We start from the raw sequence: 26311 nt of genomic DNA, 5'->3' as shown, positions 1-26311 counted from the left end.
ATTTGTAAGTGAAAAATAATTAAGGTGAGGTTAATATAGAATAATAAATTAATAAGGCATGAAATTTAATGTAGTTCAGTCTTATTTATATTTATGAATGAGAGAAATAGATAATTCATTATAAATTTAGAGATTGTGAAGAGCATAAATACATGAAATTCTCATGTGTTTCATTACTTGATGTATATATCCTAATACTAGGTATATGTCAAAACCCTCTAACATCGTTACAAAATTCATCTTTTTAATATAAACTCCAAAAATTACAAATATCATAAAGGATTGCATATCTTCAAATTATTTTTTCTCGTAATTATAAAAACTAAAATATATCATATTGAATCCATTAAGCGACCTTAATGGTTAAAAAATGTTATTCTCTTTAATGGTTTCAGGTTCAAGCATGTATAATTGCGGCTGCACGATGTGTGTGCATTGTCAAAGGCTAAGAGAGAATAAAATAATACATTATAAACATAGAGGTAGAATTATAATAAAATATAATTTAATTATCTATATGGATTTAAATTAATATGTAATAGAAGAAATGAAAAGGAGCGAAAATGGAAAATCCATATCACTGCACCATATTAGGATGCAATACAACAATGACAAACACTTTCTGATATTAGTTTAATCATCACAAAATAGGCAAACATGTCATTTATATATACAATATATATGTGTGTGTGTATATGAATATCTAAGTGCAAAGAAAACATAGAAATGAAGCAAATGAGAAACTTGAGGCATGTGATCAGCTGCCATATTCATGCCTCATGTCTGCAATTCCTACAGATCTTTTACAATGGAGAACAGCCTCATAAATCGAGTTCTCAAGGTGACACATCGATTCACCCGCTGAACTAGCCGTCGTACTCTGGTGCGGGGATGCTCGTGGTGAGCTCCTAACTCTTTGAGTTCTCCGGTCAAGATCATCAACCCTGCTGTTTTTTCTCAAGAACCCCACCAAAGGTCTGAGATTTCCATAAAGATATCTCAACATTCTCCTTGTCGATTTCCCGCACCATCTAAGAAAGCTGCAACGAACCCGAGTTTCGGTTTTCGAAGAAAAGGGTGAACTAGGAGGCATGGTTTGAATTGAATCGAAGGCATCGCACCTCTCCCTCTTCAAAGGATCGACATAAACAGGTCTGATGAAGCCATTGGTGAAAAGCTCATCAGCATGGATAAAAACTGCAGGTGTTGTACCATCAAATTTGAAGTTCTGGTCCGTCACGTAGCCGAGTTCTCGAATGTCCGTCGACGTTCTTGGGAGCACATCTTGAGATAACCAACTGTAGGAAAAACTCTCAATGGCTAGAGATTGTGGAGTTTCCATTGGCAATAATTGATGTGTTTGAAAATTGAAAGATTAAAAACTTATATAGTGTCACAGGGACAAAATGACATAATTGGTAGATTACAGTGACCACAAGACCATGGTGACCACAAATGGCATAAAATTGTCTATCATGTCAAATTCAAGCAGGAGACAAATGGGCCAAGGTAATCTCGGCAGTTAGCAAATTTCTCTCGTTTGTTTTGAGACAAGGGATAAAACTATCAATTTTTTAACAATATTCTTTTCTCTTAAAACATTGAAATTTTTTAAGACAATTATCGGTTAACAAAAGACGAAAACTGAACAATGCCTAGCTGGTCGGAGAAGAGATGGATTGGATTATCACAAGGAAATCAAAGTTTCCCTCATTTTCTGTCAAAGCTACTTCCAGACGCATCCGGTGTATGATATTTTGCACAATCACCGTTTTAGGGCAACAGATTCTAACCGCGCACTAAAGCAATATTTTATATTATGGACAAATTTCTAAAATTTTAGGAGTTTACAAATTTATTAAATCTTATAGTACTGAAAGGGATTGTCAATAAAAATATATAAAGAAAAAATCTAAAATATATAATAATTTAAAGAGAAATTAGTTCTTTTAAGTAAGGTCAGGGTTCGAATTTTGGCGTTTGCGAATGGAGCAAATTGGATTGGGAGGGTTGTCCTCGCCTCTACAGTACCCGATCTAGATTAATCGGTTAATAGACTGGATACCAACGATTAATTCAAAAAAAAAAAAGAAACTCAAACAATTCGATTCCACTTAAAACTTTCAAATAAAAATTGAGTTATAAATTAGGACTCATCAACTTGACTAATTTAAAAAAATTTAACTCGATTTGATTCGACTTGATCGAATACTCATCCCTAACATAATAGACCATGTTGGAAGATGGTTTATATAAAGTGTGTTCAGACTGGGCAAAATCATTATATCTTAAAACAATCTAAGCCTTCTACGTTGATCCAAATCGTGAACTGGGCAAGCCTGCTATCATCCCTAATCAATCATTTGTATTTTAATCTAATATTTAATCTTAATCTAATATTTAAATCCTCCCATATCAGCTGCTTCAGTTTCACTCACTCGCACGTCGCCACGTGCCTTATATATTATGCTTCCCCAAGCGTTATTCTAGAAGAGTAAATACAAACCGCTTAATTTATTTTAAATTGATCCATCGAATTAAATGATTTCTATGATTAAAATATGATTATTATTTTTTATTTCAAATTCAAACACTAACAATTATAAAATATTTAGATATTAATTATCAAATAATTAATAATCTTTATAATAGATATCATCGCATATTAATAATAATAAAAACAAATTGATGGGGCCGGCGCTGCCATTCTTTTGAGTTTCCTTTTTAACCCCATCACCAATTTTTTTTTTAAAGAATATGAATTATATCAAGTTTTCAACAATTTTTTATTTGTATTTTTTTTGAATCTTTAATTTTATATGATAAATTGGTTAATATGTTTGTTTTAAATTACACTCATTTCATTAGTTAATATATCGGATAAAATTCACAGACTATTGTAAAAATTTCATATTCATCCACCACTTTAGAAATTGACCCACAACCTTTCAAAAAGCTTTAACATTCATCCTTTCTCGTTAGTCAACTATTAAAAATTGAGGGGGGAAATAACATTTAATCCCTAAAGTTAACATCTTTTCTAACTTAATTCTTAAACATTTTAGAGTTAATTGCATAAAAAGTCTCCAAATTATCAATCATATTTTAAATTGATCTCTACTCTCTACTCTAAAGAAACTAAACTTAGTATTTTGATTCAAACTTGAGATATTCAAAACTCCTATTTAAAACTTAACCACATCATCAAACAAATAACTTTGGATAAATTAGTCAAATGATCACATAACTATTTAAGTGATTTATATGCAGTCACCTACCATTATAAAACAAATTACTTAAGATGGGATTTCGACAAATATTAAGAGTTTAAGTGTTTAGAGACAGAAATCAAATAATCATTAGACAAATATTAAGAATGAATTCTGACATTGTACTTTTAACCTTTTTTTTAAAACGTACAAACAATTATATTTATTAAATATATACAAACTATCATTAATATTTTATATGAAATAAAATTATCAATTAATTTTTTTTTATAAATTCTGAAAATCGAACTCGTTATATTGTAAAAAAAATTAATTTATTTTTAAAGATACTATAATTGCTTTATAAATTCTGAAAATCGAACTCGTTATATTGTAAAAAAAATTAATTTATTTTTAAAGATACTATAATTGCAAGTACAAAATCATGGCGTAATCAATCATGTATAATTTTTTAAAATATTTCTTACATCTTATTTCCTTTTTATATATTTTCTAATATTTGACTCCCTTTTCCATAAAGATCATAAAAAAAATGAGGAGGTGGTCTGTCGCACGCTACCTCCCGATTAATATTCGTAATTCTTAAGAATATCCTTCACAAGCGTTATTCTAAGAGAATAAATACAAATTGTATATCTCGATTAATTTAAGAAATAAATTGATATATTAACTAAGTTATCTTAATTATTAAAAAATAATTGTTATTTTGAAAAATCTTAATTTCGAATATCAAATATTATAAAGATGTTTGAATTTTTTCTGCCAAATAATTAATAATTTTTAAAATAAATATTATTTTATAATTATCCTAAATTAAATAAAGAAAAAAATTGATGGGCGGATTTAATTTAAGGGGCCCGTGACAATCTTCTAAATTTTCTTCTTACTCCTTTCAAGATAGAAATATTTGTATATGATATCCTCATATTTTTATTTTAAATTAGTTATTAAGTTTTAAAATATGTTATCAGTTTTTAAACTATTATTTTGATTATAAATTAATCTTTAAATTTTAAAATCTTTTATACTTGTCTTCAAAATTATCATTATCTTCATCCAGTTTTCAAATTATCAATATTATTTAATTTTGATTATTCCATTAACATACTTGTTAACTCCAGTGATTAAAACAATTTAATTTATTTTTAAAGGTATAAAAATTGTATCTGTAACCTTTTAAATAAATACAAAAACATTAAAATTTTTAATTTTTAGAAGATCATATGTTTAGGTTCAGTTTAAATAGAGTAAACCATGTATTTAGTCACTTATCTACTTTCATGAATCAATTTTACTCATTAAACTTTTTTAAAATAGTACATAACGTTATATTTCGATTGGTCACTGTTAGAAAATAAATAAAACTACTTATATGTAAAATTTTTTTCAATTATGACGTGGCATGTCAATATCCCATTAATTTTTAAGGCATGTAACCAAAATATGATCAAAACATTATATTAAATTTGACTCTGGAAAACACTAAGAAAAATAGTTTGATTTTGAAAACAAAATACCTGAGTGACCAAAATAAAATCTAAAATATAAGTGGATAACTAAATATGTAGTTTACTCTTTTAAATATATGTACATTTTCTTCAAACTCCTCCTGCCGGGATCATTGGGGACACTTTCCTTCTCTTTATCCAAAATTTATTATTTTCTTTACAATCTGCAAGGTGTCGGTGGTCTTACTTTACTTCCTGCTCAAATAATTTCATTAGTTTATATTAATTTATATTTGTGGAAAATTATTAATTATAATTGATATTATTCCTGGTTTTACATCTAAGACTATTAATTATAAGGCAGGTTATATGAATCTGAATTATAAGGAGATTTTAATTTAATTATTAATCTATTAATTTATTAATCGGGTCACTTAATTATTTACATAATATAAACTAAATCAAATATCATTAATATTTAGCAGAGAACCTAATTTAACAATTAAAAAATAATATAATTACACATTTTATCATCATTATTTGTACATTCTATAAATTTGGTTTTAATTGTAATTTAATTCAATAAATTTTTAAGTTTAATTTCACAAATAATTTTATTAAATTCCATAAATATTATTATCAAATTTATCCAATAAGATAATGATATGTGTCATCATCTAATTATAAGATTAAATTTATTGGATTAAATGAAAATTATGATCAATTTGATATAATGCATAAGTAATAAGAACCAAATTGTATAATTATACTAATTTTTAACTACCACACTAACTTATCCACTAAATATTAACGAAAAATAGTTTAATCATGAATATATCGAGGGAGGATAACCGCCGCTTTAAAATTTTAAATTTTGTATATATTTTAGATAATTTTTATATTTTCTATTGAAAATATATTTTCGCACCTTAAAATTTTATAAGTTCACACCCCTTAAAATTTTATAAACTCACCTATTAACATAAAATTTTGTGTTCGCCACTTAATTTAATGAATATTATTTATATAATTTAATGATTTTATTGATAAAATTAATAGATAAATTATCTGATTGAGATCGTCTCATAATTAAGTAACCTAATTAATAAAATTAATATATCAATTATCAAAAATGAATATGTATCATAATTAAATGATTATACATATATATTACTCAATTTTTGAATAGTTTATGGTGATTATAAGATAAATTTTTTTATAAAACTTTTAATCAATTGATAACGTACAAACGACCTATATACTAAATTATTCGAACTTAAAATTTCTAAAAAATAATTTTTTCTTTTATCACTGGCCACTTGATGAGTTACATTTAAATTATTCTTAATTCTATTAGACATTTATACACAAAAAGGAAAATGAAGAAATATGTGAAATGCGTACCTAACCCCGTCGGTAAGATGAGGGTAGAGGAGAGGAGAGTCTTTTCCTCATAGCTCACATGCGACTGCAAAGCTACACGCACCATGATCACCGTTCCCCAAAATATCTTCAATTTCGTTTTTTACCCAAAAAAAAAGTTATTCTGCAATGCGGTCCACATTAAAACTCATGTATCCTACCTCGTCAAAGCTCTTAACTGCTCAGATGGTCCACAAACCTTGCCATTTTGGGTACTTATTATTATTAATTAGAGTAAATTATAATTCTGGTCACTAAAGTCTTACGATACCTTCATTTTGTCACCAAACTTTTAACATTTACATTGCAATCACTGAATTTAATATCACTTTTCTTAGTGTCAAATTAATGAACACATTATTTTTTAATAAATTAATATTCTCTAACAAGATGACACGTGTTATCATTTTTAAGTGGTCGGGAATAATTATAAAATATTATTTGTTCAAAATCTTTTTTAACCATTGATAATGCAAACAAATTGCATACGCAACTGCTCGAAGCTAGGGCCTTAAAAGAGAACAACATTCCCTTTAACCAATGAGATCATTTGATGGGTTCACATGCATTCTCATTTTTTTTATTAAACTGAGATGATTACAAATTAGTATGTTTTAAAGATTCTCAATCATTTGACAATGAAGGTTCAAACACCTCTGCAAATACTGGTGCTCGAACTCAGAACCTATAGGGACAATAACTATCCTTTAACCACTGAGATAGTTTTGTTCGTGCACATGCATCATCATATTATTTATAAAAAATTGAGTAAATATATGTAACCCTCGGTGAGGTTTAAACTTAAAACCCTTAAAAGAGTTTAGTATTTAATCACTAAGCTTAACTTAGTTATTATTAAGGTTTTGATGAAAACAATATATAATTTAAACTATGATTGATATTTATTTTATTTTATGAAAATATAATAATTATAACATAAATAAAAAATAATATAAGAATATATTAATAGAAATATATTAATTAAAACATAATTATAAAATATTACAATAATATATTCATAACATAAATTATAACACTAATTAAAAATATATTTAGGTTTAAATTTGATATATTGTTAAATAAAATAAACAAAAATATGTGATTGAAACTAATTTTATTTACTTTATGAAAATACACTAATCATAATATAAACTATAAGATAATATAAAAACATATTTGAAACATTAATTATAATATCAATTAAAATATATTAATTTTATAAAAGAATATTTATAATTCATATTACACAATTAAAAGTCCGTTGATTAACGACCGTTGGCATTAATAACTGTAATAAAAGTGATATTTAGGGATCAAAATAAAAACGCTCTAAAAATTTATAGATTATTAGTGTAAGTTACCCTATTAATCATTGTACAACATAATAATTTAAAGTTAGTAGAATTTGTACCAACAACTAATTTATTTAGTGAAATGATACAGTAAATATCTTTAAGTAATATTAATTGTTCAAATTTTAACATTTAAAAATAGAATAAATTTAACCGAAAATACTATACTGGTAATAATTTTTACAAAATTCAATTTAAATTATTTGATTAGAATATGGATACTAGTGATTAATTAAAAAATTAAGGAGTTGGTAGAAGTCCTGGGATCCAATATTTGAACGTAACGTAATGTTCACGTTTCACTGTCAAGTCTCCATATACTATTACCTCCTAATGCCTAGTGGCTGTTGTTCTAACGCGTGGGCTTCGCTGCCGTTCACCACAAACTAAACATCTCCTTGCTGCCTTTGAAATTTGTACTATTATGTCAATGGTGTTTGAATATTTCAATTTATTTTGATTTAAAATATTATTATTGTTTTCTGGTTAATTCCTCACATATCCTCACACTATCATCCTAATTTTAAGTTGGTCATTCGATTTTAAAGCGTTCAAATTAAATCTTTATAATACCAACATTATATCATTCAGGTCAAACTATCAATTCAACCATCAATTGATTTAAGTGTTAAATGATACTTCAGACATGCATAACTTGGATACGATGGGTAAAAATAAAACACAATATCAATAAAAAATAAGAAGAATGTTTTTTAATATATCAGATCTGAATTATGCCTATAATATTAAAACTTTTATAATTAAATTATAGTGCTTTGCAATTAGGAAATTAATTTATAATTAGAATCAATTGAGTAGATTCAATGGTAAAAATAATATTGTTCTCTTAAAGGATTTAGATTTGAGTAGTTGCGTATGTATGATGTATATATGTTATCGATAAACAAAGAAAAATATGAACAAATATTATCTTATAATCATATCATTCTATTAAAAAAACCAATTTAGAATAAATACAATGATTTTGAGGATGTATAATGAATTAATCCTTAATGTTTTTATTTAAACGAGAATTGAGATATCTAAGAATATTAAAAGATAAGTTAGTGGCTAAAATATCTAGTCGCGCAAAGTCTAGACTAGGTAATCTTCGATAATATCTCCGAAAAAGCTTATATAGAACATGGGTGGGAGAGGAAGTTTTTAGATCAAAACCAAACCGAAATTCTTGTTAATGGATTCTTATGGTTGATCAATCAAAACTCCAGATTTTATTGGTTTCATAATCTGTTTATTTCCGTTCTCGTATTTGTTTAAGGATTTTGGTTTAGATTCAATGGAGGGTCATCAGAGGAAATCCATTACTGCCGAAGAGCTGAAACAACACAACAAATCTGGGGATTTGTGGATCTCCATCCAGGGTAAAGTTTACGATGTTTCAGACTGGGCAAAAGATCATCCCGGTGGCGAAATCCCGCTCTTGAATCTGGCTGGCCAAGATGTTACCGATGCATTCATTGCGTATCATCCGGGAACCGCTTGGCAATATCTCGACAAGCTCTTCACCGGCTATCATCTAAAAGATTTCACCGTTTCGGAAGTTTCCAAGGATTACCGGAGACTGGTCATGGAGTTTGCTAAAGCCGGTTTGTTCGAGAAGAAAGGGCATATTGCCCTGTTTTCACTTACATCTGTAGCTTTAATGTTTCTTGTCGTTCTTTATGGTGTTTTGAGATGCCATAGCGTGTGGGCGCATCTGGGTTCAGCCATGTTGTTGGGTATGCTTTGGATGCAAAGCGCATACGTCGGCCACGATTCCGGCCATTACCAAGTAATGTCCAGCCGTGGGTACAACAAGCTAGCCCAGATCATGTCCGGGAATTGTTTAACAGGGATCAGCATCGCCTGGTGGAAATGGACTCACAATGCTCACCACATTGCCTGCAACAGCCTGGATCACGATCCTGATCTCCAACACATCCCGGTTTTCGCGGTCTCCTCACGGTTCTTCACTTCCATCACGTCTTCATTTTACGGAAGAAAGTTAAATTTCGACCCTTTTGCCAGATTCTTAATCAGTTACCAACACTGGACTTATTACCCCGTCATGATTGTTGCAAGAATCAACTTGTATGTTCAAACTTTCTTGCTTTTGTTCTCAAAACGACAAGTCCCAGATCGAGGTTTCAACCTAATTGGAATCATGGTGTTCTGGTCTTGGTTCCCTCTCCTGGTTTCATATCTACCGAATTGGCCGGAGAGATTCATGTTTGTTCTTGCAAGCTTTACCGTCACATCGATCCAACACGTTCAATTCACTTTAAACCATTTCTCTGCAGATGTATATGTCGGACTCCCGACGGGAAACGACTGGTTCGAGAAGCAAACGAGTGGGACAATCGACATTTCGTGTTCTTCAACGATGGATTGGTTCTTTGGTGGGTTACAGTTCCAGCTGGAGCACCATTTGTTCCCAAGGTTGCCTCGTTGCCATCTAAGGCAAGTTTCGCCATTGGTGAGGGAACTGTGTAAGAAGCACAAATTGCCTTACCGGAGCTTGACGTTTTGGGAGGCGAATAAATCGACGATCAGGACATTGAGGGCCGCCGCCTTGGAAGCTCGGGACTTGGCTAACCCCGCCCCTAAGAATTTGTTGTGGGAAGCTATTAACACTCATGGCTGAGGTTCTTTTTTAAAAAAAATTCTCGGCCACGGCGTAGATTTCGGCGGTAGAGGAATTCTGTTTCCTTTTGCTTTTTTTTTTTTTTACTGATATTTACTCGCTATGTTTTTATTTATTAAATACGTCTTGAATTTTGGCTTTTCAATATAATTTTCTGTTCTTCTTTGAATTGCCTTTGAAGCATATTACCGGTTAATACTTTGGTCAAATTATGTTTTTGGTCCCTTTACCATACACAATTTTGAGATTTGCTTTTTGTACTTCAGTTTGCAATAATTCAATATATCTACTTCCCTTATTTTATTAGGTAATCGTAGTAATCAAAGTACAAATGTTGATGTGGTCTTTTTTCTCTTAAAAACATTTATGTTAACACACAGAAATCCATATATCATAGTAAATTAGAAAATATGTTTTAAAGAAAAGCATAGACATTTTAATCAAGGTGGGTAATGAAAAAACTAATTGGATTAACTAACTACATCACAAAAGTGGAGTATCGAATTATATCAAGTCAGAATAAAAGGCTAGATCTTAAATTTAAATATAACAGAAGGACCAAAATCAAAATTTTGACTTAATAATGGAATTTCTAAATTTGTTTAATACACTAGTAACATTGGTTTGTTTTATATGGCGGGCCTTGAGCTAACTAGTGAAATGATTCTGTGTGTTGTTTCAATCTCTCAAAGAGACTACAAAATAACACCACTTCCAAAAGATTTAAATTTGATATTTAATTTTAAACTTTTAGAAAAATATTGTCAAAAAATAGAATAATTGATGTAAGTGTGACGATTTCATTATTATTTTCCTATCAATTTATTTTATTTGAGGACAAAACAAACATATTTTAAGTAAGAATTAATGAAAGATACCCCCATCTTGTCTCGTTTTAAAAGTCGTCCAATTTGTTAGAATGCTTTAAAATGTTCTCCCCCACGTGTTTTCACATCATTTGTTGACCTCGCAACGTGCCAAAAGCATCTTATTCTTACCTATGGAAAAATATATGCAACTTTTTGGGATTTTATTATTTTTTAATACTAAATTTTGATTATTATAATATAAAGTTTTATGTCAAGTAATGAATTATGAATCATTCAAGACGCGTTTTTGTGTGTTGAGAATGCTAAAAGTCTTCCATGATGGTTATGGCCGAGGATTATGGCCATGTCGCTGTGATCCTGGGATTGGTTTACGTCTAACCCCTTCACACTTTTTGAAGCCACGGATTCTGTACAATTGATGCCTGATGGTAACTTACTTGGTTAGAGCTGGTTTTCTTTTATTAATTGTAATGATAATACATATAATAATTTAATTATCACATCTAAACAATATTATTTTACCCAAAAATTATCATTTTTATTTATCTTGAAAAAAATGAAATTAAAGTAGAATGTTTTAAATTTTAATATTGTATGAAGAGATGATGGGATATAATTACAAGGCAAATTATATTTGTAGGGAAAGAATTCAAGTTCAAATATCAGAGGATATATTGTTGGTAGTGATAGTCAAGAATCTCGTGAGGGCGACACAAATGGACCTAAAAATTTGTTTACAGACAATAAAATAAACATAAAAAATACAAATTCAATCAATAAAAAAAAAGAAATTTTCTGAGTAAATGATTGGATAAACTACACCTAAGATTATTTAATTACGAGTTTGTAATAAACATGTTACTTTTCTTTTAAAAGATACAAACATGTCACTTAATTAATATATTATTATAAACGAGTCATTGGCTGTTAAATATTAGACATAAATAGCGATATGATAATTTTAGTTCCCAAAACTTACACAATCTACTAATTGAGCCTAATTCAAATTAACTCAATAAATTTAACTCAATAACTTGTTAAATTTTTTTGAGTAAATTTAACTTGATACTCAATAAATTTAAACATCCATTTCAATTTTAAAATGAAATAATCTATTTGTAATAATATTTTAATTGAGTAAGTGTTTGTAACTTTTAGAAGAAAAGTGACATGTCATAATCAAGTGACCTTGGGTGTAATTTACCTTAAATAATATTGGTGGAAGATGATATGGAGATGGTCCATTATCATTATCTTGGTGACCCAGACGGTCAAGCTTTCACAGACTCAACAATCAAATTCCTCGATAAAGAGAATCATGTGAGGTTCATAAAGAGATTGGTTGTACTGCAGAGCCCCAAGTTGTTTAGAAAAATTCTACTCCTATCTTCATACATAGAATTAGCAAAGTTCTCCCATATATTCTTCATTCAGCAAAGCTATCTAAGAATTGCTTGTTTGTAATGTCTCTGTGTTGTTAGCAGGGGAACAGAAAAAGAAAGAAATAATATTACTCATCTTCATTATCACCTATTTTATACACATTGCGCATCATTCAAAACTCCAATAAGAGAATTGACCAAGAAGAAAATCTCCAGCAATCCATAAACTACTGACGAAAGAATCAACTACTGAGAATCATAAATTAAAAGAAGATATTTACATCATTACCTTCGTCTCCTTCGTTGCCTTTTTGTAAAGGAGATCTATGCTCATGCAATATATGCAGACCCTTTAGCTTTGCTTTCTGCTTGACAAAGAAAGCTGACACTGCGTTCTTGCCCCTAACTGGTGCTCTTATGTTCTCACGCTTTTGGTTATGAAATAACTTCAATCCAAATGCAGTCGAAGGTTTCGATCCCTCCACCTCCTGTGAAAGCGTGACTTCTTTCATAAGCTTCATGCAACAAGTTCATCAAAGATGCATCCTAAGTGACCGTATGAATACAGATGTTCAATAGGTCATATTAAAGGCAAAGAGAATCAGGGCCTGAACAAGTTGCTCATTAAGATGTCATGTATGTATGTATTATTCTTGATTTAAACATTACCCCAATTGTGACACCCAGTGTTTGCATGAATGCAGGAGAAGCAGGAAAAGATGCTCTGCAAGAAATACAGTCACAATGCAAGTCTTGTCATCCAAAGCTCGAGTATAATGGTGATAATATGAGCTACTGATGTAACAGCCATACCCGATAACATGGAAAAGCTTAGAAGCATTGCCTGGAGGTTCTAAGCTTTTGTTGCTACACAACAATGTAAATAATTTATTGCTCTCGGCAGAACATTGAAAGAACAACAATCAAAAGAAAATACAATTATCGATCCAGTTTTGAACTGTTGACCAAACTAACCTTGCCAAAGTTTATGAAGTCCCCTTCAAAGTAGAGTTGGTATCTGAGGTTAAGTGCCATGAAAGAGGTTTCGATGCAGGAGTATCTAGACAACATTTGATAAGTAACACAATATTCAACTTATAAGAAAGTTTATTGCAAACAAGGAAGAAAGCAACTAAAAATTAGAAGATTTCTTGCCTGCTTAGAAACATGATACAGGAAAGGCTGCAGAAGAGATTTAGCCAGAAAATATTTCTGCCTAGGATGTCTGTACATGTTGAATGGAAAGGAACTTCTCGTTGACAGAATCTGGTTTAGAGGAACACAATGGAACATAACCAACAAACAGGAAACAATGGGATGCGAAACATACTAAAACTTCTACACACTAATCAGCTTCCAGGAAAAAAAAAAGGCTTCGATCAACAAGTCATTCTGGGTAAAATGTAGTGCTTGTGATGTCTTGGGATAAATGCCAACACCTGCTGCTGCCTGAGACCTTCCTTATCCGAGTATGTTTGGCAAATAAGAAGTTGCTGATATTAGCAAACTAATTACGTTCAGATATTCTTCTTATACTAGCATGTTAAACCAGAGAAGTGGAAAGAGATTACCTGATTTAAACAAGATGCTTTTAGCTCCATGGTTGACACTTCCAAGGTTTTCTGCTCGAGAAGATCCGTTAACTTGTGAGCCACAGTGCCAAGGTGATCGACGGTATTAACAAGAGCCTTTGCAGCATAATCTTTGAGGTTGTCCAATACTCCTAACAGATGCATCATGCAAAGAACAGAGTTGCATTATAAGAAGAGAACGATGCAAATAATTGAAACTTGATCAAATAACTACGCATGCAAGCTTGATATAAGAATCATCACGTAGGCAAGCCATTGATTGGCTCTTGTCTAAGTCACTCATAGTACTGCTTGCAGGAGAAGGCTATCAGCTAAGCGATGAATGTACCATGCAGCAAATTTTAAAGTGTAAACTTACATATGCTTCATTTCACTGTGATGAAATGACTTTTGGGAGTATTTTGCAGCAGCATAAAGCTGAGGCCTTAAGTTCTTGAGCTCCTTCAAGAAAAAAAAAGGCACATTGATCCAATTTATCAACTAGCATAACAATGAAATGCTGGAAACTACATATGCTTCATTTCACTGTGATGAAATGACTTTTGGGAGTATTTTGCAGCAGCATAAAGCTGAGGCCTTAAGTTCTTGAGCTCCTTCAAGAAAAAAAAAGGCACATTGATCCAATTTATCAACTAGCATAACAATGAAATGCTGGAAAGCTTTGAAATGCATATGGCCAAAAATTCAATGGTGAATTATGAGATCAACAATGAGATCAATTAGCAAACCAAATAGAAACCTCTAAGCTCGTATAGATAACACATTCAAATGCAAATGTGGTCTGAAAAGATGAAATTAAAGAAACGAACCTGCAATGCGCTTTTCCTATTCTCCATGGAAACCTCATCGAAGGTCATGGCGGGATCATCAGGCCTGGTTAATTCAACCCAATTGTGTCACTTTCTCTTATAAGTTTAGAAGGATCAAATTCAAAACCTCAAAACTAGTGATAGAACGGGGTGGGGCAGATTTGTAGCATTTATTATTATTATTTTGATATAAAGAAATCCAGGAACAAACTAAGGATTCATTAGTTAGATAGAGAATTTAACAGAACAAAATGCATTTGCATGAACAGGAGACTCGAGGATTAAAAATATTTCTACTAAGTCCATGTGTTCATGCTTTCTGTCAAAGTCGAGACCAGAAATTGACGCAAATTATCAAACGTCACCAACTGAATACCATTCCTCAACAAAGAAATAAAAATAGATACAATTTAGCCAAGTTTCGCAGAATAAAGTGCTCATCTAATTTGCAAAAGATTTTTTTTGAACGACAGTTACCCGATCATGTAAACCTCATACTTTACTACACTTCCTAGATCAGAGGGAGGGAATAAGAAAGCCATTGATGGTTTGTTAGCATTACTTGCCCATATACACCGTAGGATATGGAAGGGAATATAATGTACTTAATCAACAAGAAAGAACAAAAAGAGAAGAAGAATATAAACTCACAGCTAAGAGGAAGAGGAAGAGGAAGAGGAAGAGGAGGAGGAAGATATAGTTTAAGGTTTGGGGTGGGAAAACTGAGCAGGGTACAAAAATACAAGAAAAAGAAATTAAGCGGCTGATGGACCTAATTTATTCCCAGCTATGCAACGGATTACATCTACAAGTATGACCTAATTTTCCTTATAATAAATCATTATTTTTAATATAAATAGAAGCATTTAATTTAATTAAAAAATATATATCTAGTATTTTAATGAACATATAATTAGGATATATACATATAATCTTTAACCCAAGAAACTAGCCACTTGAGATCACATAAGGATCAAATAAAGAAAATATTAAAAATTTATCTGAAAAATTCAAACAAAAGACAGATACAAGCAGATATGATTGCATCGATAAACAAACCACAACAAGGGATCACACTAGTGAAAGATCAACGACAACTGCAAATAAGATTCGCACATTGTGAAAAAACTATCTACGAAATAAATTGTGTATTCAAATCCAATATGAGGGTTCAAATCAGGGAAGATCAACAAGATAACAAATAAATATCATCTTGATCAGTCGAGACATCGTTAAATCAAACCTTGAGAAGATTAAACGAAAAAATGGTCAAACAACTGAAAACGTGCCAAAAGATAGAGGAATGTGTGTCATAAAGACATACGAAAAAGTATCATAGATGCAGAGTTATTGGAAATTAAAAAAAAACAAGATGCAATATAAGAAAATAAAGAAAAAACATGAAATACAGACAATTGATGACCAATATCAATACTAGTGTCGTTGTATACCAAATAAAGAGGAGAAAAAAGAAAAGAATTTTTTTAAGGATTTTGCCGTTGAATATATTAAATCATTATTATTTAAAATAAATAGGTTAATAATTGTATTATTTTTTTTAAAGAAATCACTAATTGCATTCAAAATAGAAAATATCCTAAATTACAATAAATATTTACAATTATAATAGTAAATTAAGCACATAATTAGGATAATTTATTATATTCATTGAAACAAAACTAACTTAAGATTACATTAGGATCATACAATGAAATATTAAAATCTAACCAAGAAACTCGAACAAAGATAGATACAAACAAATCTGATCGCATCGGCAAATGAATTACAAAAGGGGATCAAGCTACTGAAAGACCATTGACAATCCACAAATCAGACTCGAGCGACGTAAAAAGCTATCCACGAACGCATAACGGATACCAAATCCAATATGAGGGTCCAAAGCAGGGAATATCAACAATATAACAAATAAATGTCATATTGATCAGTCATGGCGATATCTAATCAACCCTTAGAAAAGGATAAAAGAAAACGACCAAAAAACTTGACAAAAGGCATAAGAAAACGTGTCATACAAGTAGACTTATTGAAAATAAAAAAAATGAAAATGACAATAGAAGTTATCGACGATTGACAATCAACATTAAAGTTGATGCTACAGTCGATCAACAAAGACAAAAAGAAAGATAGACGAACGAGAGAAAACTAGAAAATAAAATTAGTGAATTATAATTGTATTAAATTAGGTAAACCATGAGATAAATTAAAAAATGGGAAAATATAGTATAAGAAATTAAAGTATGATACAACATAAATAACATGGATTTTTTTTATACTATACCATTTTAAAAAGAAAATTCTCATCTCGTAAAAAAAATCTCGTTCCATTATATCCGCGTATCAAGATTCCACTACAACAAAACATGCTTTTTGCGGCATTTTTTTAACCTTTAGCAACGTTTATAAGAGCCGCTAAAAACACATGCGGCGTTAAGACAAATGCCGCGAAAATCGCCTTGAAAATAGCGTCGCAATAGGTATTGATATTTAACGGAGTTTGTCAAAAAAACACCGCAATAGATGTTGATATTTAGCGGCATTTGTCAGAAAAATGCCGCAATAGGTGTTGATATTTAGCGGCGTTTTTTAGACAAACGCCGCAATAGGTTATGATGTTTAGCGGTGTTTTTCCTCTAAAACGTCGCAGTAGGTGTTGATGTTTTGCGGCGCTTTTGCTAAAAACGCTGGTAAAGGTCTGTATATAGCGACGTTTCTATGATAGAAACGCCGCTAAATGTATGGTATATTGCGACGTTTTTTGTTAAAAATGCCGCTAAATAACACAGAATTTAACAGTCCTAAAAATTATGCTTGATTACCCCAAAACTATTTTTTCAACCTGTTCCATTATCCAACAAACAAAACAATAATAACATCAAACTCTATATCCATAACAAACAACATCATCAATATAATAAATAAAAGTTTTCATTAACGTAATATAGTTCAGTAAACAAGGTTCAATAGAATGCTCATAACATAAATGAGACTACGATGGTGGATTCTGAGGTTGCGTTTTTTTAATCATCAGCATCATATCATTGAGTCGTTTTTCAAATTCTTCACATCTCTGTTGATATGTTGCTTCTCTCTGTGCTGCCGCTGCTTCTTTCTCTGCTTCCATTGCTTCATTTTTCGCTTTCAAGTTAGCCATTTATTGATCCATCTCAGCCAACTTTTCTTTTAAACGATAAACTTCTTGGTGGGAAGATCGAGACTGTGATGACATGTACTGTGATGAACTGGATCCAAAATATTTGGTGGGAGTAACGAATGATCCTTGACAGCGCACCCGACCATATCTTTAAACTCTTTGATCCAACCATGTGCGTAAACTTTTGTTGTTGCATGCTAGCAACACCAAAATGCTCTCGGTCCTACAATGTCAAACAACCACTTTTAATGATGATTTACAATTCGTTACAATTATTTCTGAAAAATACATCATACCTGTCCTTTTTGTGAACTCCAAAATCTGATTACATCTTCCCATTGGTACCTGAGCATTCCTGGTGAGACTGTTTGCAACTTCTCTTCAAGGCTGAGATCATTCTTGAAGTATTTCTTCTTTAAGGAGCTCTTGTGATCCCTCTATCTCTTCCCTAACGTTTACTTCACATAATCGTCAAAGACCTCTAAAGAAAATTTCTCCTATACAGTAAATAAGTGTGCACCATAAGTATAAATTAGTATTGAATTTCTATAGAGTATGTATTATAATGACATTATTACCTTAACAAAATCCAAAGCTTGATTTTTGTTACTATTAGGCATTTCTCCCATGACTCGTAATTGATCGGTAACAGATTCGCATTACGTCCAATTATGCCTAAGTAACCTGCTAGAAGACGTGATTCTGGGCCAATAGGTTGACCGACATCGTTTCTTGAAACTTCGACACAATGCCCAGGAGGAAGTTGGTATAATTCCTTCAAAGTAGTACGTCCTCGAGTCTTGCGCGATCCAACATTTTCAACTATATAAGAAATTATTAAATGCCAGTTTTGAAAATGAACAAAGTAGTAAATAATGTTTCGAAGATTACTTTGAATTTCTACGTCTTCTTCAACAGTTTCTGGAACTTCGGAAGACTCAGGTGCATTCGATTCCTCGTTATTTTTTCTTCATGGTATTCAGAAGCTCGAACAACCTGCAAATCATTTATTTTTCTCCTTGGCATGATATCTATAATAAACAAACATGAGTAATAAAAAATGAATTAATTAATGAATATATTGAAAGACAACATGTTAAAGGTTATAACATTATAAATAAATAAATGAAGATATAAAATCGTACAAAAGTCTTATATAATGTCAGTTGTCATAAATATCTTCATCAACGTCTTCCCGAACCCATTGAAATTGTGTTGTACTACTAATAGTTTCATCTAAGTTTTGTGGTAGTAGAGGTAAACTTTCTGATCTTGTTTCAATGTCATCTCTACTTCCATCCCCGATGTCTATCAAGTCTCTGGGAGTATTTCGAAGCACAACATGCCAACCGTCATCCATTGGATCGTGACAATAAAATACTTGTTTCACTTAAGAAGAAAATACATATGGTTCATCCATCAAACGTTGACCCGTGTGAATTAATCGAGAGAAATTCACCATTGTAAACCCAAATTTATCTCTTTTTATACATCTGTTTACATCAACCCAGTCACACCGAAACAACACAACCTTTCATTTTCCATAATAATCTAATTCAATAATGTCCGTAAGATTTCCATAATAATCAACCTCTCCTTCCTGCGGATTATTGTCCCTTACAGTAGCATAACTTGTAGTTGATGAAGTAACTACGACTCCACAATTTTGTGTCATTTTTAATCTTTCACGAGATTTCGTGTGGAACCTGAACCCATTAATGAGGAAGGCATTATATCTTTTAACTATTCTATTCGGACCTTGAGAAAGCCATTTAACTTCTTCACTAACTTCTCACCCACTCCAAACCTATTACACATGAATGGTGAATTAATTTGCATTGACATCGATATAAAAAGCAAGACGTATATAATTTATAAAGGTTCCGTAAGATTTAGTTGCTTACCGTCTGGCCTAACCATTCATGAAAAGTTTCTGTGAATAACTTATGTAGCTCTTGCTGATTTAATCTTCGGGAGCGTGCTCGAGATCTCAATATTTCTTTAAACTCACTATAAAGAATATTATGTCGTTAAAAATTGATAAATATAAAAGATAAAGAGATTTCATTAGGATTGGGTCCGAAAGACTTACGTGCGAAAGGGATCTATTGAATCGTGATGGAAAAGAACATATCAGTGTTCTTGTACCCAAGACGTGTCATCTCAGTGTGCAATTTTAACTTTCCCTAATGGTTGACCATAACTTCCAAAGAAATAATGTTGAGGTAAGTCATCAGTATTTAACACATCATTTCAATTTGGTATATTCCATCTTGTTTCAACATCTTCCAAATATCTAGAGCAAAATGTCATACATTCCTCTGCCAAATACCCTTCAGCAATTGATCCTTTCGGATAACGCTTATTACTACAATAAGACTTCAACTTGCCCAAGAACCTATACACAAAACAACATACTACGTAAATACATTTGAGTGAGAGGTATAATCAGTAGTAATTTGAAACGTGTAATTCAAATAACACCTCTCTATAGGGTACATCTATCGATAGAAAACTAGACCACTAACTCTTTCTTCGTGAGAAAGATGAATTAGCATATGCATCATAATTGTGAAGAATGAAGGTGAAAATATCTTCTCCAAGTTGAATAAAGTCAAGACGATCTGATCTTGTAGTTTATCAAGTTCTTCAACCATTAGAACTTTCCCACAGATGGCTTTCATTATATTAGAAAGTTCAATGATACAAGACGTCACTTTACTTGACATGCAACCGCGAACAGCTACTGCAGTAAATCTTGCATTAATATGTGATAATCATGTGACTTTAAACCATAAATTCTTCGATCTTTAACACTGACACATCGAGAAATGTTTGATGCATACCCATCTGGGACTTTTATATCCTTCAACACCGTGCAAAACTTCTTTGCAAAACACTTCTTTTTCTTTCTTCAAAAGAGAAAAAATAGAAGGCGACAAGAAATTTCTTCCATTTGGATGTAATTGCGGATGAAGATCATGCCGAATTCCCATGTCCACTAAGTCAAGTCGACTTTTAAGATTATCTTTAGATTTTCTGCCATCATTCAGAATGGTCCCGATAATATTCTCACAAACATTCTTCTCAATATGCATTACATCAAGATTATGTCTAAAAATTTGCTTTTTCCATTAAGGCAACTCGAAAAATATACTCATCTTTTCCCACAAGTCTACCTCTTTTGGATCATCCTATTCATCAGACTTATCACCAGTTTGTTCGTTAACTTCAACCTCTTCATTGTCTTGCTTTGCCTTTTTCTTTGATCGTGCACTACTTGGTTGATTCATAATTCCATAAGTAAAATTGATATTTTTAAACATTCTGAATATTTGAGAGCCGGTGTTTGGTCAGGAGCATTTCGAAATCTTCATCATCAAACATTCTTTTAACTTCTAAATCTATGATTATCAGGTAACCACCGCGATGTCCCATATAAGAAATTCTTTCCTTTAACCAACCACTTCGAACATGTTTCTACAGCACAACAAGGACAAGCATAACGACCTTGGTACTCCAACCGATAAATTGCATACGCAGGAAAATCATTAATTGTCCATAAAGTCACGCGAAATTAAGTTCTCCTTCGTCAACACATCGTACGTTTCGACCCTTCCAACTGTTTCAACTCTGCAATTGCGGCTGCATGTAAATATCAATATCATTTCCGGGCCTTTCTCGCCGGGGATTATCATGGATAAGATGAAAATGTTGTTCATGCAAATCCAGGGAGGCAAATTGTATGGAACTAGTACAACAGGCCAAGTACTATACGAAGTACTCATGATTTTGAATGGATTAACCCATCAGTTGCAAGACGAGCCTGACATTTCGAGGATCTCTCGCAAAACTTGGATACTTGTTGTCAAATGACTTCCAATGTAAAGAATCCGCTGGATGACGTAATAATCCATCATCGGTTCTGCCACCTAATAGACTCAACAGTCTTGGAGGACATAAACAATCTTTGTAGCCTAGGTATGAGAGGAATATCGCAGATCTTAATCGGTTTCTTTCTTGATCGTGCTGAGCTCATCCTCAGTATTTTCTGCCTCCCTAATCATCCATCGAGATTTTCCACATACATGGCAAGAGTCCTAATTTTTTCGATCACCCTAATACAACATACAATCATTCGGACAACTATGAATTTTTCATATCCAAGACTCAAATCTTTTATCATTTTCTTTATATCTTTGCATGATTGAGGGATTTGCAAAAGGAAACACTTCTCCTAGTACTCCAACAATTGCGTAAAGGAGTTATCAGTCCACCCCTCCCAGGCATTTTAAGTGGAAAAGACGAATGCAGAAAGAAAGCTTGAAAACTTTGATCCCTCATAAAGTTGTTCATTCATTTCATTCAGTAACTTGTAAAACTTTGCCGCTTCTCCATTTGGCTCTTCAACACTTTCAATCTTCCCATCTCAAGAAATCCTTAACATCATTCTGACAATAATTTTCTGTAACATACTTGATGAGTGCATATTAAATGCATCTCGTAACATCCCTTCCATGTCATCTTCTCTAAAAGTTGGATGGTGAGAAAGAGCAGGATAAGTCGAATAACTCGTGGAAGCAGATCTATCTGATACAAACTCTCCATGAAAGATCCATTTTCTATACCCCGAACAAATCCAAAAATAACTAGATGCTCGTACACAACTTCACGAATGTGCCTGTTAATGTTAACATAGTTCTTACAAGGGCAAAGAATCATATTCTCTGGGCTTACATTCAGAAAAGCTAAATTTAGAAATTTTTTGACTCCATTTCGATATTCGACGCTTACCTTTGAGAAATCCATCCAACTCTTATCCATTTCGTATTTCTGGAGTTTCAAATTCAAATATTAATTGCTAATATTATAGATAAATTTATAACCTAAATAGAAGCATTACATTTAATTCTATCACTGTCTCCCTTTGTGGATAATCTGTAAATTCTAGAATAAATTCCAATTAGGTCTTAGATATACCCTGACCCTAAACTGGGAGAGTCACCCCTGACCTAAACATTTTTTGATCAAACCTTTCAACCCCGACAATTAGTCACCTTTCCTTTTCCTAAACAATAGTTTTGACTTCCATGCTTCTATTAGAACTCTAGACAATCATTTGTATTGTATTAACTAATCAATCTAAAAATTACTAAATCTTTATATTAATAATTAAAATATTCTTATCTTTAATTGTGGAGAGATTTAAATACAAATAATAAAATAACCTAACAACAAGTTATGAAGATATAACGTCCATTTATCCATGCCAAGATGAGTTGGTTAATTAGGATCGATTCTAATCATCTAAGAGTCTTTTTGATTATTTGGATGTCTCGAAAAATTATAATCAACCTACTAAAAAATTAGATAAGTATATATAAAATTTAGATCAAATCATGAATTAAATTTTACAATTTCACTATTCAAATAAACAAACCTGGGTAATGTTCACTAAAACTCTCTGAGAATCAACCTTTCAAGAAAAAAAATAGTAGACAAGTGCAAACAAAGGGTCCACAAATGTAGTATTCACTGATTTGGAGCTTTAAAAATCCTGAATTCACAAACACAAATGATTATCTAACATCAGTACAGGACTAACATTAACAAATTGAAAATAAAACAAAGTTCTAAAAGCAGACACATTCAAACAAGAAAAAGAATAAAGTCCAAATTCTCAAATGTTACTTCAAGGATTTTATGGTAACAAGCAAATAAGAGCTATGGATTTAGGCTAAGATCAAGTAACAGTATAAGAAGTTCTTCATCCAAATAAAATTCTATGGTTTGAAAAATATTGTTACTTCAAGTAATATTACTTTCGTAATATTTTTTTCTTTTTCTATTTTTGTTATGTTATTTCGAGTACGGAAACATATTACACCACGAACTTTTCTTTACTAATTACTCTATCTCGACTTAATTTTTTTTTATCACGAAAACAATATTCACTAAACATAAATATCAAGCATTTATATCTAAACAAACTCATGTTTCATTCTTAAAGAGAGAAGATGTAACACCTCCAACCCGTATCCAACTCGAATACGAGTCTGAGGTGTCACATTAACTTTTCAAACTTTGACTCTTGACAAAATTCAAGGAAAATTTAAAACCTTCATTAACATAAAAGCAATTTATTTACATGGATTGACCAAAACAACCAAAATCGATCAGAGCATTCATAACTGACACTTTACTTACATGCCAACATAATATACTCGACAAAATACATACTTTATCAATTACTTCTGATCTGATCCGCTAGCAGTGCTGCTATTCTTGCCACCCTATTTCCGCTCTTCCTGATTCTTGGTACCTACGTGTAAATCACTTACACGCTAAGTCACAGACTTAGTGAGGCATAACATAAATGTATGTATTCACATGTATAACCATGAATTTATGAACATGCATTCTTACCATGAATTAGGACATTTCAATGTTCATGTATCAATTACACTATAACATATATGATGATAACACGTACATATAACACATACATTATCATGCCAATTTCACTTTAATTTATCTTTGGATTGCCCATGTACATTATTGAGAACAAAGGTATGTGAGTACATAGAGGTTCTGCACTATGCTGTCACCTTAGCTCGTATAATTCCCTCAAGGGACACTAAATATTTATCCCGAAAGACCACTATGTCTCGAAGAACCACTAATTGTTCCAAATAACCACTATGTCCCGAAGGACCACTGATAATCCCTCGACTCTTGCATGCCAATTATACCTATTGCTCTCGTATCATATCTGAATTGTTTCTCTTGTAATGACATTCATTCACATAATATCATATTGAAGCATAATGAATTATTCATGAAATCACGATAGAAATAATACATGTATGCATGTACATGAATATGAAATCATGAATTCAACTATCAGAGATGGACTTACCACAAGTCTTATCTCTATACACTTTAACTATAAAATGCACTCACCTTGGCCTTGCTTGTTTCGACTTGATCCTAATCCTTTGTTTGTTCCTGAACGAAATTATGTTCTATATCTACATAGTAATACATTGATACTAATCAGTATATTAATTAATATATTCTAAACTATCACTCCTTAGGCTAAAAAGAAAGCTATTTCCAACTTTTAATGATGGTATGCATCGATGCACTACACCATGTATCGATGCATCCCTTGACAGGTGCATCGATGCACTACCTATGCATCGGTGCATAAATCCCATTCGATGTTTGTATTTTAAACGGGTGCATCGATGCACTCCTCATGCATCGATGCATTAATGGTATTTGATGTTCATTATTTAAGAGTGCATCGGTACACATTGAATGTGCATCGATGCACACAACCCAGAAATTGTATTTTAAACCCGAAAATCATCAATTCTTCACTCAATTCCTCTATTTTAAACCCCTATCATGTCATTAAACCCAACCATCATTACTTAAACCAACTTATATCCATGAAAATCATCTTTAACCTCAAAATCATATCCTTCATATATAATTCAAGAATCATACCCAAATTTTAATATGTTCTAAATACACTACTAACACTTCATATTCCTTGATTAAGTCGATGACAAGTCAAATTCAACCTCCAATTTCAAATATGAACTCTATTTCAAAATTCCCTTCAATAACTCATAATCTTTAATTCTTCCTACACCCTTCATCTTGTTGTTTTACAACAACCTAAGCTTTCCTTAAGCTTAATTAGCATCTAAGGAGCAAAACCAAACTTAAATTTCAACTAACAAATAACTTATAAAAAAAAATCTCACCTTTGCTATGATTTCTCACGTTGGGATAAAAGAAGAGAATTCTGGAAGCTTATGTTTTTCTTCCTTCTTCTACGTGTAGCTAAAATAAATATAAGAAATTTAATTATTTTCCCTTACAAATGACCATTCTATCCTTCAATTCCATCTTCCTTGCAATTTAACCCTATACCAAATTACAACACTATTCAATCATTCTATTTTAATCACCACATTCTGAAGTTTTATAATTTAGTCACTAACCCGGTATTAAGGCTGTTACAAATCACCCCCTAAAGAAAATTCACCCTCGAATTTTCATTGCACGAAGAGATAGGGGTACTGATTCCTCAAATCCTCTTCACGCTCCCATGTTACTTACTCGTCTTTGTGATTTCTCCACAATACTTTGACTAATGGAATAGTCTTGTTCCTTAATTGCTTAATTTCGTGAGCTAAGATTTTAACTGGTTCCTCTTCATAAGTCAAATCCTGTTGGACCTCAACCTCTTTTGAAGTCATGATATGAGAAGGATCAGATTGATATTTCCAAAGCATTGAGACATGAAAGACATTGTGAATTTTCTCCATTTCAAGTGGCAACGTCAGATGATATATTAATGGTCCAACTCTCTTTACGATCTCATAAGGTCCAATGAACCGAGGACTCAATTTT

At 31.6% G+C, this 26311-nt stretch overlaps 2 protein-coding genes and 1 pseudogene across 2 annotated transcripts; 1 reads left to right on the top strand and 2 right to left on the bottom strand.

Moving 5' to 3' along the window:
* Positions 1–605: 605 nt before the first annotated feature.
* LOC120188848 (probable membrane-associated kinase regulator 6) lies at positions 606–1342 on the bottom strand. The gene has a single exon (XM_039192233.1). It carries the CDS (start codon positions 1340–1342, stop codon positions 758–760), a length of 585 nt encoding a protein of 194 aa, XP_039048164.1. The 3' UTR covers positions 606–757.
* Positions 1343–8608: 7266 nt separating this feature from the next.
* Positions 8609–10206, top strand: LOC120188554 (delta(8)-fatty-acid desaturase 2-like). The gene has a single exon (XM_039191945.1). The coding sequence runs from the start codon at positions 8750–8752 to the stop codon at positions 10094–10096; it is 1347 nt and encodes a 448-aa protein (XP_039047876.1). The 5' UTR covers positions 8609–8749; the 3' UTR covers positions 10097–10206.
* A 2343-nt stretch (positions 10207–12549) lies between these two features.
* Positions 12550–14781, bottom strand: LOC120188830 (annotated as a pseudogene).
* Positions 14782–26311: the final 11530 nt, after the last annotated feature.

The sequence above is a fragment of the Hibiscus syriacus genome, unplaced genomic scaffold (genome assembly GCF_006381635.1).
Source record: "Hibiscus syriacus cultivar Baekdansim isolate YM2019G1 unplaced genomic scaffold, ASM638163v2 tig00116951_pilon, whole genome shotgun sequence".
In the NCBI taxonomy this organism is placed as follows: domain Eukaryota; kingdom Viridiplantae; phylum Streptophyta; class Magnoliopsida; order Malvales; family Malvaceae; genus Hibiscus; species Hibiscus syriacus.
The sequence above is the reverse complement of the archived record's forward strand: the minus strand, read 5'-3'. Positions and strand labels throughout refer to the sequence as shown.